Here is a 17430-nt window from a genome sequence, read left to right as displayed (position 1 = left end):
CAGAAGACTTATCTTGGTTCAAATGTTTATTCATGGTTGCTGTTAGAACATTTTCCTCTCCTTCTCCATGTGAAGTCCAGGGTTTGTGGTGTTCTGGCAATGCTACACAGTGCAAGAATCACATCATTTCATAGAAAAAAATATTTTTTTCCTTAGATTGTATTTTTAAGGAACAACCTGTACAATAACTTTTTAATGAAGTAAACATAAAATGTCAGCAACGCACAATGATAGTCAGAATTTTACTTATTAATCACAAACAGTGGTATTTCAGACAACACAAGCAAACTACTTGTTACTTGTTTTCAAATGCAACGTTTATTTGCAATGTCCTTCAATAACCAAGCAGTGCATATAGAAACTTTTTTTTAACAATTTCATTATAACTAGTAATTCAGATGAATAAATAGCTATTTGTAGATGACGTTTTGGCATTTATAAATCATAAAACAAGAAAAAAATATACTGTTATAGATTACAAAGGGACTTATAGAATAATTTATCATTGAATCTACCTACAAAACGATTATATACACTTTGATTGATGTCTGCAACTTTGGAATGACTATAATTGCAATAGTTACAGAATAGGCATTTTAATTTTTTTGGTGCTTGTGAAAAGCAAGAAAACAGTAGGCACAAAGTACAGTAAGTTACAAGTGTAACACTTAGACACTGTAAATGCTACTCTTATGTGACCTGTACAACCCCTGCACTAAGAAGTATACTACTTAACTGTATGGTGGCTATATGCCATGGAGCATTACTACATGAGGATCACCAAGGTGAACACATTCACTTTACATTTGAAAAGAAATTCCAAGTCTGCAAGGCCAGTGACGTGGTGCACATTACAAACCAAACTGTTAAAATGTGTTTTTTTTATATGTAACAATATTTTGTACGAGATAAACTGAATATGATATTTAATATTACTGAACTTTGTAACACATTTTTTAGGTCTTAGTTATTGGGGTTTTCACATTTTTTTCCTTAATCAAGTAATTAAAAAGGCATCTTGTAATATTTTATTTTATAAAATCTTAAAATCATTGTTAGAAATTGGCACTAAGCGGGTGTTCACTTTTTCCATCTATGCCTGTGTCTGTACTCTCTCCATACGTGCACCTGCTGCCTGTATATGAACCCAGCATGTGCTTTTTCACGAAGGACAAGGCTCTCCACATACTGGGTGCATTTATATTTTGATGTAGTACAGCAGTACTTTAAGGCTAATAATCACTCATCATAAGTTAAGAAAAAAATATAAAAATTATGCTTAAAACTTCAAATTTGTACACGGCAATATAACATAAAACATCTGACACTGAAGTGCCTCTGAAAAATAATCAAAGCACTATTCCCGATATGGAGTGAAAGCCATGGAATGACCCTTGCTTGGATGTCCGATTCCCTGAAGCAAGATGTGCAGGATGTGGAGAAGTGGAGCTCTGGGGCTCCAGAGTCCCCCTGGCGCTGTCACACAGTTTCTTCATCGCAGCGGCCATCAGCCACCAGCAGAGAGTGTTTGTCGGGCTCGTGCATGGCCATGCTGTTGAGGGAGCGCTTGTCTGACCTCAGGGAGCTGATGGAGGCTCGGCTGTAGTTCACGATGCGATCAAAGAGGCTGAGCTTGGGAGAATTGTGCCGCCACTCATCGATGCCAATGTGGACGCTGATGTCAGAGGGGCTGTGTTGCATTCTGCCTCGAAGCCGTGACTCCAGCTTCTCGGCTGTTGGCTTGGTGTAACTTGAGAAAGCAAGACATAAAAAACTTTTTTTAATCAGCTGTACTTACAAGTGCAATTAAAACCGTACTAAAAATACCCAGCCTTCAGTTTAGAATTTAATTGTTTTGACATTTTTTAAAGTTTTGATCACCCTAATATTGTTATTGTTTATGCTACCTTCCTGTCCACTCTATAATACTTAAAAATAGTGATAATAGTTTACACAGTGAATTACTTAAATGGCATGCATTACCTCAGAGATTATTTTCATGTATTGTGGTATACTGAAGCACAAGATTTCTTAATTCTTCAAATATGCTTGTGTGATTTGCACAGAAAGTCATTTTGTAATATACAAAGACTTCAGGTATTGCTTGGACACACTAAGGTGAATGTTTAAATTATGTGCCCTTCTTCTGCTAACAAAATCATGGATACATATTAAATAAATGAACAGCGAGTTTCTCTAGATGTTTTCAATAATGTGAATAAAATTCAAGTGCTTATAATACTTTACAGGCCCTCATCTCACACAATTACTATTAATTCCACTACCTGGATATTTCCCAAGCTTACCTCATTTTGCTGCTAATACTTTAATGGCCTCGGTAAAGACCAGACCAGTCGTCCATGATAGAACTGAAGCACTACAAGCAGGTAATACTCACCATCTGAGTAAGAGTGAAGACAGCACCACAGACACAGATGAAGCAGCCATAGCAGCTGAGCCCATCCAGGGTTGAAGAACTAGTCCAATGGGGAGGAACACACCTGTGGAGATACTCCATGATATTACTCCGATATATTACAAACACGCTTTGAAAGGTGGGCTAGGGTACAGTAGATTTTTTAATTAAAAAAGTGGGCTTCTTAATGATCCTTGCATCCTTGCATGCCATGAACAAATTAACTGTTAAAATTTTGTTGAGGTACTGATAATATTGATGATAAAGTGCTGTTTAAGCAAATATCCTTACTGTGTGTAAAATATGCCTGTCGGTGGATAAATGCTATTTCCTGCAGAACTGAGAATTGCGAACTGAGAATTGCGATAGAGAATAATATACTGTATAGTTTTGATTTTTGTGATGTGATGGTTTATTTATTGGGAGTTACATGTAAATTATTCTATATATTGTTGTTACAAAGAAAATGTTCATGAAAAGAAAAATATTGATACAAATATATGAACTACTGCTCCCAGTAGCTGATCTTTAACTCTATTCTTGCAAGGGAAATCTATGTACAAAATAATGTAAATGACGACCAATATAAATGATCCCTGCAAGTATCCTGATATCATTTTATAATACAAATAAATAAAAACAAAAAAAGAAAAGAACAGCAGCATCACTCAAAAGACATTCCACATACATTCATACATACCAGCAGCAATGGGAATTCCAACAAGATTATAAATTAAGGCAAAAACAAAATTGATCCGAATCCTTTTGACGGTTTTCTTAGATAAATCAATACTTCCAACCACATCCAGAAGATCATTCTGTGGATGTAAAAGGGTAAATAGTACTGAGAAGGCAGAAGGTTACTACCTTAATATTACATTTTTTTAAAAAAAAAAAGATGCATTTTCATTATCTGGGGAAAATAAAAAAGGGGAAAGAGACTGCAAATGGTTTTCTTGAATTTAAAATTTTGAATGTAAAACTCTCCCAGTACAGTAGCATCTCAACATCTGTGACTTTAACATTCACTAATTTGCTTATTATTGATTCGTTCTGGACGATGGGCACTGGTATGGAAGAGCATTGTTGTTGAGAATTGTTGTTTGGCATGATAATCACAGAGGCAGAGGAGAAAGTGCAGGCTGGATTCAGAAGAGGGATTCATGTTTATTTTAGCCCATTAGTAAGTTTGTGATTACTGTTTCTTCTTTTACTTGATCAATGTTATTACAATTAACTTAATTTAATGCATTAATACTTTAATTATCATGTTTGTTAACCATACATGCCATATACTTTAGTACATTATGCAATGGTATAGGGTAGAATTAGATTTTTTGCGAATCTGGCTATTTGCAACTATTCTCTGTATTGGAGCCTTACAAATGTCAAGACCTTACAGTATTCAGTTGTTTTAATTTAAAAATGCACTTAGTCCAAGATAAACTCTGTGTAGATCTCCACATGGCAGAACCATACCACACAAAAGACAATGCACTCATAACAGGTTTTGATACAACAAACTAGGAACAAATTTAGGACAAAGAAGAAACTAATGTGCTAATCAAGTCTCATAAACACTTACAGATGCAGCCATTCAAAATGGGTGGGGTATTTCGCGGCATACCCCGGTGGGCGTGTCGCGGTGTCACGCGGTGTCACCCAGTGTCACCCAGTGTCACCCAGTGTCACCCAGTGTCACGTGGTTAATCGCGCGTCATTTGACGCTCTGCCCGAAACTATCCAGCGTCACCTTGTAAAACCGCCAGGGGGAGCTTAACCTCTCATGTACAGCATTTGAGCTTTTAATTTTGAACTGTGTATTACAGCATGTTAATCATCAGTCATTAAAATGTTGGTATATTTTATTAAAGCAAGATTGCTCAGTTGGACAAAAGTACACAACCTACCTTTATCAGAAATATTTATGCATCAAAGCCTTTACCGAAGATATTACTAATAGTATTAATAATGGATGACTTTGGACAACCTGTATACTCAAAGTATAATTTCTTTAGCACATTTGTACAAGCACTTGGAATCTGTCCAAGCCATACTTTGTCAGGCATTTTGTTTTACTTCAACGGGCATAAAAACTTCCTTGCTTTTAACAGGGCATTTCCTAATTTCTAACTACGAAAATGATTTAAAACGCGACACTTATCATTCAACTAGAGCTCAAAATATCACAAGGATCCTCAAGAGCACAGCAAAGAGTGTATTAAAAGATACTTGTATGTATCAACGCTTTCTTTTCCGTATACCAGATTTTATGGAACCACTTCAGAAGGGTGTCAGCCAGTCAGATTCCAGGAATCGGTACTTTAAAGGAAAAATACACACCGGTATTCCATTTCTCCCTAACGATTTTAAGCATCGAAATATTTAACTAGCATGTGAAATAGCGTGTGAAAAAGTGGTAGTTTTAAGCTTTTCTGCTAATATAATATGGAATCGTGTATCTAAAGAATTTAATAACGATATGATTATATTTGTGTACTGCGACAGGGCTGTGTAGGGCTGTTTCGCCTCCCTGTTCATGCGAGTTGTCTTGTAGCCTACTGGTCTACGTGCCTGACTAACAACGCACAGGTTGTGTGTTCAAATCCAGCTGGTGCTGGACTTTTCTTTTAACAAACATTTCTTCGAAAAAATAGAATAGCGATATTATGGACAATCAATTGACTTTTATATTTCAAAATATCACAACATGATCGATTTTAAGTCATTTTTGATAACAATGAACAGTCACCTTCTTCCCTTCTGACAACGGTTCCTGCTTCTATTGTGTGTGTGTGTGCAATAGAGTAAATTTTTATAGAGAAATGGAGGCTGGACAGTATGCGTTACAATATAAACATTTATATTGATTTAAATCGCAAACGCGTGTTTAATTATGTGTTTTTTAATCATAATCAGGCTAATGCATTTCTACATTTCTGTATGAACCAGCTTAGAGGTTCATACAGAAAGACAGCTTGTGTTTAAATTGAGTGTAAGGTAATTTATGCTTCTAAAGTCATGGTCAGCATTTATTATTGTACTGTGCTGTAAACTTGTTCTGTGCCTAGTCACATTATTTTATAGCGTTTTTATAGCGTTATTAAATCCGGTGGCGCTGTGTGTTAGTTTCCTGACTCCCATGTCACATGGTCTGTGATTGAATCCCATGGAACTATGACTTTATTTTTTAACAAACATTTCTTTGAAAAAATGAAACGTTTCCCTTGGTCAGAGATTAAATAAAACCTCACTCGCGCCAAACAAATTTATATTTCTAAATATCACAACATGATCGAATTTAAGTCTTTTTAATAACAATGAATAGTCACCTATGCGTTACAAAATAAACATTTATATTGGTTTGAATCGCGTTTTGATTTAAATCGTAAACGCGTGTTTAAATATATGTGTTTAAAGGCGATATACTGTATAAAAGCGCTGATTCTTATGGAGTGTGTTCCGCCGGGGATTCAAAAAATTTATTTTAAATAAGCTGATAAAACTTAGACTAACTGTATTCTAGCCTGTATTACAACAGAACATTGGACAATGCAACGTAAATTGCAAAAATGCACTTGGAATCTGTCCAAGCCCTCCTACAAAAATTATTTAAACTGCGACACTGATCATTCATCTCTAAATAAACTTTATTTTATATAGCGTTTTAAGCGAATAGGTAATTAGATTGCTCATAAACCTAATCGCTTTTTCTACATAAACACAGCGTGATTGCTCTCTGAAAATGCTTTTCCTTTATATTTAGGCTCAGATTTCAACTATAGATCGTATTATTATAAACTTTCTTGGAAAAATGTATTTTATGTAAACTATGTTTGCTATTAATTCATTTAGGGCTAAAATACGTTCATTGTCTTCCAATCGAGTCGAGTTGACATTGGAAGCTTGCCACACCCGGACTGTTAAACCAACGCATTAGCACGTCAAAGCCCATTGAGGGTATTGAGCCAGTATTGGCTTTAGTATTAGCCATACAGAACATAAAGTGCCCCTTTTCCATTCAGCGGGTGCCTGAGCCGCTGTGTCCTATCTTCTGACAGTCGCCGTTGTGAATGTCTGTAGAGTGCATCTTATTTTTAGTACTATATTTTTGTATTATATTCCCTATTAATCAAACTCTAAGAGTATGTATCGGCTTGTCCCCTCCTCCCGCCCCTCTCTGTGTGCAGTGGAGCCTCCTGTCCAGCCAGCACATGTCCACAGACATTCAAAACAGCGACATATCATAAAACGTTTGCACATACAGTTTAATTATTAGTTGTTTTTCAGGAAGTTAAAAAAAACACTTGAATTACTTATCCAGTCTCTCGAAATAAAGTTATTTTTCAAGCAATGCAACAAACGCCGAGCAATGTGTTTTTTTTAATCCAACATTGACAGCCACATCTTAAATCTTGTCAGTCAGGTCTTTTTTTCTCTAGTTGAATTGTGGTTTACACATCGCACGACTTTAAAAGCTAGAAAGATGGGTTTCAATTCACATTAGCTGGCGAGCCTTGTTAACAAAAAAACTAATAATAATGTAACATGCCACTGTTTGTTCATGAACAAAGTTAAACTGAGATTTCCTTAGATACGCGATAAAAAAAAAATTGAATCCCCGGCGGAACACATTCCATAAGAATCAGCGCTTTTACAGTATATAGTGAGGAGTATTACAGAGTATCGGTCCCCTTCGCCCTCACTTCCTTACCCTGATTAGTACAACGTCTGCTGCTTCAATGGCCACATCGGTGCCCGTGCCGATGGCAATGCCCACATCTGCCATGGCCAGAGCAGGGGAGTCATTCACTCCATCCCCAACCATGGCCACTCGCTTGCCCATCTTCTGCAGTTGTTCCACCTTCGCCACCTTGTGAGAGGGCAGCACCTCTGCAAACACCCTCCTGATGCCCACCTGTAACAAGATGAGACCACTTAAAATCTGCCATGCTTGGAACCATGCTCTGCCTTCAATTGCAACAAGGAAGACAATTTTTCCTTCTGATTCTTTACAAGTTGAATTTAAAGTCATTATAATACATTTTAAAAAAATCTAATTAAATCAAGATTTTGGTTACGTCTTTTGTGCACATTTAACTCAGTGCACACAATGCTACTGTCATTTTGGTTTGTGACCTTTATTCTTGATTTCTAGTGATTTTTACCGCACAATGGCAGACAAGGTACTAGGGAATATGAACATAAATGAAACATTAGCGGCACCTATAAAATGAGTAAAACAAAAAATCAAAATAGTGAAATGACCTACCTGAGCTGCTATGGCCTTTGCAGTTTTACTGTTGTCCCCAGTCATCAAAACCACTTCCAGACCCATTGACATCAGAGAGCAGATGGCCAGCTCTGCTTCAGGCTTCACAGTGTCTGCGATGACTATCATTGCACAAAGCAAGCCTGCACAGGAAAACTAGTTAAACCCCTTGGCTAAAGGTTTTCTCTAACAGACGTCAAAGCATTGATTTGAAACACAGCCGGGACTTACCATCAACTGCCACGAGGACAGCAGTGCGCCCTTTACATTCGTGTTCAATCATGGTTTCATCAACCTCTCTTCTGACTTGGAGACCATTCCTCCTCATCCACTCTCGGTTTCCGATCAGGACTGTGTAGGGCTTGGAGTGTCCCATGGCTACATTAAGGAGGATGATGTATAAATTCCTGCCTTTTTGCTTGAACATGACATTCTCTGTTTCACTGTTTTTTGCATTATGACTTATGTCCTCAACAGACAAGATTCAATTTAGTGAAATTTACAGTTCACTTTGAGATTCAATTAAGAGCTAATAAAATTTGGCTTGGGTCTCATACAAACTGTTACAAAAATACAACTGTTTAATGTTTTCTCAGTGCAGTATCCACTTACATGAAGGCTCAGAGTCCAGATTGAGAGGGTGCTTGACAGTGCTGCTCCTGCCATCAATCTGCACCAGAGGTGCATTCTGGCAATTCCTCTCTTCCTCACTGCTATCCAAGCGGTTCAGCAGCTTCTCCGTATTACTGACCTGGCATCGGATTCCACAGCCAGGCACAGTCTGGAAGTCTGTGCAAGTTCCCAGAGACTCTGTCCCCAACTCCTTCATTCAGAGATAAAACAACATTGAAGAACTGTACACCAACTGAAAACATGTTCGTATTTGTAATAGCTAACAGTTTGTAATATTTCGTGGGTTATTATTTTGAAGTAAATCCTGTTTCATTGCAAAGTCTTTTTTTTTTGTGTTGTAATGACAAAACCATTTTAGTTTCAGATGAAGGCCAGGAAGGTCTTATAAGTTGGAGCCACTCAACCACAAGGCTGGGAATTATAAAACACAATTATATAAAACAAATACAGCCTTGACCAGCAGTTTTCAAGAAACTGTCACAAGCGTTAAATGGACTATTTTTTGTCTCCGAATTTGCTCTATTAATAATGTCAGGTAACTTAGCACTTGAAAATATTTTAAAATACTAAAGGCACAGAGTGATATCATTTGATACCTTTCTCTACTGTCTGCTGGGAGAAGCCTTGATTTATGTTACTTTCGTATTAACAGAATGCAAAATAAATGAGCAGGAAAAGCCAAGAAAGTTCTTGAGACAAATACAACTTTAGTCAGTGAAATTAAGCGTATGTATGCACCGCACCTGTTTGCAGTACTGAGTGATGGCTGCTCCCAGCGGATGCTCACTGTGGTTTTCAGCAGTCCCCACAATGGCCAGCAGCTTGGAACGGGGCATCCGGTTCCCCTCCACCAGAATCTTGGCCTGAACCACCTTCGGAGTGCCATATGTGAGAGTGCCAGTTTTATCGAACACCACGGTGTTGATCTGTGTTGAAGACAGACAATGAGGTTAACGGGTAATTTACCGACAGACTGGCAGCATCCGTAAGCAATAGCTGTATTTTTTTCAGATAAAAAGAGACACCTTCTTTCACATTTTTTTTTTCTCGCCCCTTGTTTTAGAAACAAAAATTTCACTTCTGCATGTGTATCCTGTATCACAGACATTGATAACTTCTGTTATGTATAAGTGTGTTCATGCATGGCAGGTTGCTAACCCAAGTGAAGCAACATCAAGATCTCACTAGTAGTGCACTCTGACCCGACAGCTTCAGAGCTTAACCCTTACCCATGAAAAATGTGACGTTTGCATATGCTAACAAATCAGAAGTTTAACCAGGCTGGTCCTGATAACTACTGCTAGGATAGCCATGTTGCTGCTACAACATGATGGTGAACATCCCTTTGGAGAAGAATTTCTAAACTGATACCCCAGTATGGTGACAGGGGATACTGTGCTGTCGGAGATGCTCTCCTTTGGTTGAGACCTTAAACTGAGGTCTTGACTACATGGTCACTAAAGATCCCATAACAGCAGGATAACATTGACACTGTTTGCAATAAAAGTTTCAAACTTCAGTGTCCTCATTTCCCCCTTAATTGAATTGCTGAAATAGTTTTGTTTTACTTCTTTTCCATGATCTACTATATAGAATGGTTGTTGACACAGGATTCCTGCCATGTGTCATACAGAGCTATAATTAAGTGATAGATTAAATGGAGTTCATACTATATATGTGATGCACTTTGTGATCCTTCAAGATGAAAAGTACCATACAAATACAAACATCTCTAACTCAACTATTATTATTGTAACTCTTCGCTTCTCTCTCCATCCTGTTTTCCTTAGTGTTTATTATCTTTCTTGAGGCCATTATAATTTTGGGTTCTGTCATTAGACTCTTGGCTAATTCTATCACAACAGATACTTTAACCTACACATCCTTCCCCATTGATTTAAGGATGACTTCATCGCTACATACCTTATGTGCCATCTCGAGGGGTCCCCCACCCTTGATGAGGATTCCATTCTGTGCCCCAACGCCAGTGCCAACCATCACAGCAGTTGGCGTTGCTAAGCCCAGGGAGCAAGGGCAGGCGATGCATAGCACAGTGATGGAGGCCTGGAAGGCGAACCTGATCACCACCTCTGACTGTGAGATGCTCTTGTTGTATCCCTGGGCAAACAACAGTAACAGGTAAAGTCACTGAAAAGGTGAAGCCATCAAGTACTTTATCTAGGTTGGTCAAAAATCATCATCATCACAGCCACAAACAGCACAGCAGCCAAGACAAAACCCATACTGTGCAGACATACCGTGTTGCATACATTTAGTTAAAAAACATACTTTTACAGTGTTCAGAAAAAGTTTGATTTATTCACAAACTATTCTATTTTCTATTAACTACTCTGTTACCACATGCATTGCCTGGAAAATGCATTCAGTCCCAATCTGTGAATTTTAAAATGATGCACACATAATTTTCAGGCTTTAAATAATATTTTATTTAAAATCTGAATTCAATCAAAGTGAAGTCTTCGGAGAATAAGAAAATCTACAGCAAAAGCCAATGTAAACAAAAGAGAGAAATGTTGCACATCTTCTCCTATCTCAACCACTGAACTCTGTAACTCTTTCAAAATGGCACTTGACCTCACCGTTGTATCTCTAACCAGTTTCTTCCCTGGCCAATTGCAAGCTTGAATGGGTAGCATGGTCTAGGCAGTGTCTAGGTTTCTTCCACTTCCTAAAGGATCACCTTCGTCATGCACAAAGAGATCTTTGGAGTCTTTGAAATGTTTTTATACACAACTGTGCCTTTACACGACTTTATCTCAAAGTTCTTTTTAATTTGCACCCCCACACGTATTACATTTTTTTCCTCACATAGATCTTAATTTACGGAAAGGTGTGGTAAGAAAACTGTGAATCTTTCAAAGGATGCATGCATGTTCTGTCTAAAGATATAGCTAGTTAGTGCCAAATTTGTCTCATTTTTCCAGTTCATCAACTTCAATTTCTTTGCTACAGTGAGGGAGAACAGCAGCAACCATGCACATTTGAATGGTGGATCCAGAGCCAAAAGGTCACAAATTAAACAAAGGCATGGGGAGACAGGGCTTTTGTGGAAAAGAATACTAGATAATGGATTGAATACCGTGGGCCAGAACTGCTGAGTTGGTACATGACAGAATACAAGCATGTAGTTATCAACTGCCTTTTCTGCCTTTTTTTTGCAATTCTGGAAGATTCTGATTTACAGATAAGCCCATAAAATACTATTATTATATAAAATAGTATTATAAATATTACTTCCCATGTAATGTAACTTGCACAGTATCTGTCTAAGTTGCATTTTCAGATTATTGGAAAGAGTAAATACAGTAAAAACCATAAGTATTGGGACATTGAATTAAAATCTGTCATTGTTGCTGTGTGCAAATTAAATTTATATTGTGGATCAAACGTTTAATATAAGGCAAAAATATAGAATTTAACTTTTGTTTCTGGGTATAATTTTGCATACATGTTTAACCATGTTAGAATAATGTAATTTGTTGTGTTCGATCTTTCCATTTCAGGTGAGCATAAATGACAATTGTCTGACAGACCTTTCTAATTGCTCAGGTGTTCCATGTAACACTACTTGTGGAAACGTAAAAGAGTTGTGAACGTACAGCCTTGGTTCTAGTCTTTTGAGTATATATTTAGGGCCTGCATCTCAAGTAAGAAGACCAACCAAAATGAAGACTGAGTTGACAGCAAAAGAAATCCACTTAAATTGGGCATAGCAAAATTGGTAATGGAATGTCTTGAAAAAGAAACTACTGGAAGAGTAAGTAATTGGCAAAAGTAAAAAGACCAGGTTATCCAAGGAAAATGACAGTAGTTGTTGAAAGAAACATCATTAGAGCTGTGAACAAAACACCTAAAATAACATCCATAAGAAAGAGATTGCAGACAATCTCCAGAGTGTAGGTGTGAAAGTATCTCAATTCACTGTGCACTGAAGATGTCAATAGGAGAATTACAAAGGCTATACTGTAAACCTCTCATCAGCACTCAAAACAGAAAGGCCTGACTATAATTTGCATGGAAGTGCAAATGAGCCACAACAGTTCTGGAACCAAGTTGTATGGACAGAGGAGATGAAGATCAACCTTTATTAAAGAGAAGGAAAGGCAATAAAGAGAAAGAGAGGAATAACTAATGATCCTCAGTATACCACCTCATCCATGAAGCGTGGTGGAGGTAGCAACATGGCTTGGGCATGAATTTTGAAGTGTACAGAAATGCTTGCCCATGTCAAAACCAATGCCTCCAAATGCATTTGGTGGCAATTCAACTAACAGCTAGACAATGACTCAACACATACTCAGCACCCTCAACACACTTAACCAAGAAGTTCATCAGGAAGAAGACACTTTAGAACTGAATTTGAGCAAGCATTTTAGCTGTTGAAGAAGAAATTGAAGTCATAAAATACACTAAGCAACAACAAAGTGGCTCAGTTAAGGCTGGTCAAAACATCTGAAAAGAACATGCCAAATGTCAGTTGATGTCATGTGATGACTTGAAGCAATCATTGCTACAGTAGGTGTAAGGTGTGTGTGACCACACACAAACTTTAGACTAGGTTATTTTACTTTAAGTTAATTTGTCCCAGTAGTTATGCTGACCTGAAACACAAAAAAGGTGGGATTGAACAAAAAACATTAATGTTCTAACATGATTAAACATGGAAAGTATTCACCCTTTTTCAGATTGTCTGCTACTTATATCAGAGCTTCATGTGGTTCCTAGTGTATATAAAGGGAGCCTGAGCGAACAAATAACATAAAAATTTGGTGCTTGTGACATTTATTTCTTTAACAAAGTCAACCAACATCCAACGTCCCTGTTTGAAAGAGGTAAAGCAGTGTTAGATTCAATATCTTTTTTTTTCATGGTGAAAACAGTGTGAAGTACAAGTGAGGCATACAGACTGGGATGCTGGGAACATCACAACGCTGGAGCAGTATTTGGAGAGAGTATACTGCAAATATGTGAAATATAAATATAAACTTTCCACAATTGAAGCCATTTCAGGAATTGGCTTACAGATCTTACAGATTTGCTTACAGATTTTCTATCCTGTGATTTTTTTCAAAGCTAGTTATGTTTTTATGGACCACAAGGATGCTGTGTATAAGGATGTATGAGATAAAACAGGATGTTATCCCATTTTGTGGAACATTTATACAGTCTTGATGCCTATTACTATAATTCTAGCATTTGATAGCTTCTAAAGGCATTTTAACATTGAACCTATTGTGAGGGATGGTACTATAGAAAAGGGTGTCCTAGAGTTCACAGATCTTTTGGACCACACTAAGATGGGATAATGGGAGATCTGTGATGTAAAACGCCCAGAAGACAACGCACTCCATACAAGGCACAGGTGTGCCACCTTCCCCGGGCAATATAAGTTGAATCCTGCATGAGAGATGTGGTAAGTTTGAACTCATTGAGAAAGTTTGACCAATGGATATTTATTGGGTATAAAACTCAAGAGTCAAACTATTATTTCAAACACTTTTGTTTAGTTCATGACAGTAAATGTACATCTACTTGTATACGAGAATGATAAAAACTACATGGTAGGCTATAACATGTGACAGTGAATGTATTTAAACATCTGAAGTTAACTCTGATTTCTGTAATCCCTGAGCGAAAAATCAACCTTCCGTAACAGCAGATTGTTTCAGAAAATATATTTTATTGCATTTGTTGTTTTGTCATGCATGTTAGGGTGTTTTATCAATAAATTGTATACTGTTTATTTAAAAACTGTGGGAGACAGTAAATTACTGTTTGACTGATTCCCAACAGTCATCAAAGTACACTCATTATATAGTCTTCCAATTTTTAATTGTTACAGTAAATTAAAATCCTAACACCACTACACTGTGTAGACTAAAAGGTTGTCATATTATGACAGTCGTTTAGAGGCTGATAGAGCACTGTATAATTTATCTAAGATATATATTGATCTTAAAAATCTTTTTGTTTCTAGGAATTTTGGAAGTACTGAAGCTTTTAGTTTATATTTAGTTTAAATTTGCATCTTGCAAAACGTCTGCTTTTAGGAACACCTTTTTGAACACAATGAATTGAGCTAGTGCAGATCACAAAGTTAAGGCTTTACATATACAGTGCCCTCCAGAATCATTGGCACCCCTGGTAAAGATGAGCAAAAAAGGCTATGAAGAAATGTCTTTGTTGTTTATCAGCTTGATCTTACACTGAAAATATGAGAGAAATCTAACCTTTCAGTAAGGTAAAATGATTTAAAAAAAATCTTAAAAAATAAAACATTTTACTCAAAAACACGTGTCACATTTATTGGCATCCCTGCATTTAGTACTTTGTGCACCCTCCTTTCGCCAAAATGACTGCACTGAGTCTTCTCTTATAATGCTGGATGAGGTGGGAGAACACGTATAAAGGGATCTGAGAACATTCCTCCATACAAAATCTCTCCACATCATTCAGAGTCCTTGGTCCTCGCTTGTGGACTCTCCTTCCTCTTCAGTTCACCCCACTTGTTTTCAATGGGTCAGGGGACTGGGATGGCCACTGCAAAAGCTTGATTCTGTGGTCAGTGAACAATTTCTGTCTGGATTTGGAGGTATTCTTTAAATCATTGTCCTGTCGGAAGATCCAAGCACAACAGAGGCAGCCAGATTTTGATCTAAAATCTCTTGGTATTTGAGTGCATGATGCCATGTATCCTAACAAGATTCCCAAGGCCTTTGGAACAAAAACATCCCCACAACATCGCAGATCCACCACCATTTTTCACAGTGGGAACGAGGTTCTTTTCTGCATGACCCTGATTCTTTTGATACCAAACCTACCTCTGGTGTTTGTTGCCAGAAAGCTCTATTTTTGTCTCATCTGACCATAGAACCCGGTTCCAATCAAAGTTCCAGTGATGTTTAGCGAACTGCAGGCGCTTACGTTTGTGGTTTGACGACAGCAGAGGCTTTCTTCTGGGAAACCTTCCAAATAGTTTGTTGGCATGGAGGTGGCGTCTAATTGTAGTTTTGGAGACTTGGTGACCCCAGGATTTGTTTGAAACTTCTTAATTATTGCCCTAATAGTGGAGATGGGTATTTTCAGGTATTAAGCTATTTTATTTTATAGCCATTGCCTGATTTATGAAGGTCAACAACCTTTTGTCTCATTTCATTTCTGTATTCTCTGATCTTCCCCATGTTGATGGATGACTAAAGGTGTTTGGCTTGTGTCATCTCATACTTATACCCAAGTGAAACAGGAAGTCATGGATGGCCACTTAAGAGTTCCTAAAGACTCAGGTGTGCTTAAGAAATGTAAAATATATGTCAACTAGATTTTAATAGGAATTTCTAGGGGTGCCAATAATTTTAACATGTGTCACACATGTTTTTGAGAAAAATGTTTTTTTTTTTATAAGGATTTATTTTTTCTTTGAATAATTTTACCTCACTGAAAGGTTAGATTTCTCTCATACTTTCAGTGTAAGATCAAGCTGATAAACAACAAACCCATTTTTCAAAGCCTTTTTTGCTCATCTTTACCAAGGGCGCCAATAATTCTGGAGGGCACTGTATTTAATTCAACATTCAACAATGAGAATGGCTTGTAGCTAAAACAGTTGAGTTGTAAGAATACAGATTTAAGTGCAGACTTCTTAAATGGATAATCTTAGAGTGAGATTTTAGCTGAAATATGAATATCTATCATATTAGAAAAAAAGATGACAATTACCAAAAATGTCTGAATAACCATGATTTCCAGATGATTTGCCTTTTTGCTTGCTGGATATCTTCAGAAGACAAGCCTGTGTAATAATTTTCCTTGGTCTTAAATTTCTTTTGAAAGTTTTGCTTGTGATTCCAACAACTGGCCTTGCTGCTTTAAAGTATATATTATAATAACAATAATAACAATAATAATAATAATAATAATTGCTTACACTTATATAGCGCTTTTCTGGACACTCCACTCAAAGCGCTTCACAGGTAATGGGGATCCCCTCCACCACCACCAATGTGCAGCATCCACCTGGATGATGCGACGGCAGCCATAGTGCGCCAGAACGCTCACCACACATCAGCTATCAGTGGGGAGGAGAGCAGAGTAATGTAGCCAATTCATAGAGGTGGATTATTAGGAGGCTATGATTGGGAAGGGCCAATGGGAAATTTGGCCAGGACGCCGGGGTTACACCCCTACTCTTTTTGAGAAACGCCCTAGGATTTTTAATGACCACAGAGAGTCAGGACCTCGGTTTTACATCTCATCCAAAGGACGGCGCCTGTTTTACAGTATAGTGTCCCTGTCACTATACTGGGGCATTAGGTCCCACATGGACCGCAGGGTGAGCGCCCCCTGCTGGCCCCACTAACACCTCTTCCAGCAGCAACCTTAGTTTTTCCCAGGAGGTCTCCCATCCAGGTACTGACCAGGCTCACACCTGCTGAGCTTCAGTGGGTTGCCAGTTGTGAGTTGCAGGGTGATATGGCTACCTTTGTATAAAGTTAAATATCTTTTAAAAATATTAAAAATTAAAAATATTAATTATTTCGATATTCAATATGACAGAACCCATGCCTGTTAGATGTTAAGAATGAGGTCCTCAAGAACGGTTTTACAGTTTTGTACACTCCTAGCTGACCAGGTTTCTTCAAGGTCTCTTGAGTGGAAGTGTAATGCAGATTTCCTATATGTCAGTGGTTCTCAAACTGTGGTACGCGTTACCAGTTGTGGTACGCGGAGCGCCGCCAGACGGTACGCCATATGACCCCGAAAGTTTTTTGTGTGCACTGAAAAATTGGGACAGGTTTTCATATTTTCTATTTTAATAAAATTAGTTTGTGTCAAATACGCAGCCTACGTACTACGATACAGCGCGCGCTACTACTTGAGTGGACACAAGAGCTACAATGTAATTCTATACCATTGTATAGGAATGTGTGCTACGAACGTTAGTGACCAATTGTATTTAAAAAAAATAGGGAAATAGGGAAGTAGGAGAATGTGTGTGATTTTGGACCAATGCCAATGTTGTAAGCACAGGAAAGCATAGAAATGCGTACTACGAACGCTGGCAATCTTGTGAGTACAGGAAAGCATGATA

General features: G+C 37.7%; 1 protein-coding gene across 2 annotated transcripts in view; it reads right to left on the bottom strand.

Moving 5' to 3' along the window:
• Positions 1–292: 292 nt before the first annotated feature.
• Positions 293–17430, bottom strand: part of LOC148653679 (copper-transporting ATPase 1-like) — a 48535-nt gene continuing 31397 nt past the window's right edge. For both annotated transcript variants that reach the window (XM_088648944.1, XM_088648943.1), the window contains 9 exons: positions 10245–10439; positions 9065–9247; positions 8301–8511; positions 7920–8066; positions 7689–7831; positions 7131–7334; positions 3117–3234; positions 2399–2501; positions 293–1750 (listed from right to left, as the gene is read on the bottom strand). In XM_088648944.1, the coding sequence (XP_088505070.1) occupies positions 1480–1750; positions 2399–2501; positions 3117–3234; positions 7131–7334; positions 7689–7831; positions 7920–8066; positions 8301–8511; positions 9065–9247; positions 10245–10439 (1575 nt within the window). In that variant the 3' untranslated portion in view covers positions 293–1479. The remainder of the gene's footprint in view (positions 1751–2398; positions 2502–3116; positions 3235–7130; positions 7335–7688; positions 7832–7919; positions 8067–8300; positions 8512–9064; positions 9248–10244; positions 10440–17430) is intronic.

The sequence above is a fragment of the Lepisosteus platostomus genome, chromosome 10 (assembly GCF_059453375.1).
Source record: "Lepisosteus platostomus isolate fLepPlt1 chromosome 10, fLepPlt1.hap1, whole genome shotgun sequence".
Classification (NCBI taxonomy): domain Eukaryota; kingdom Metazoa; phylum Chordata; class Actinopteri; order Semionotiformes; family Lepisosteidae; genus Lepisosteus; species Lepisosteus platostomus.
This window is presented reverse-complemented; position numbering and strand designations above follow the sequence as displayed.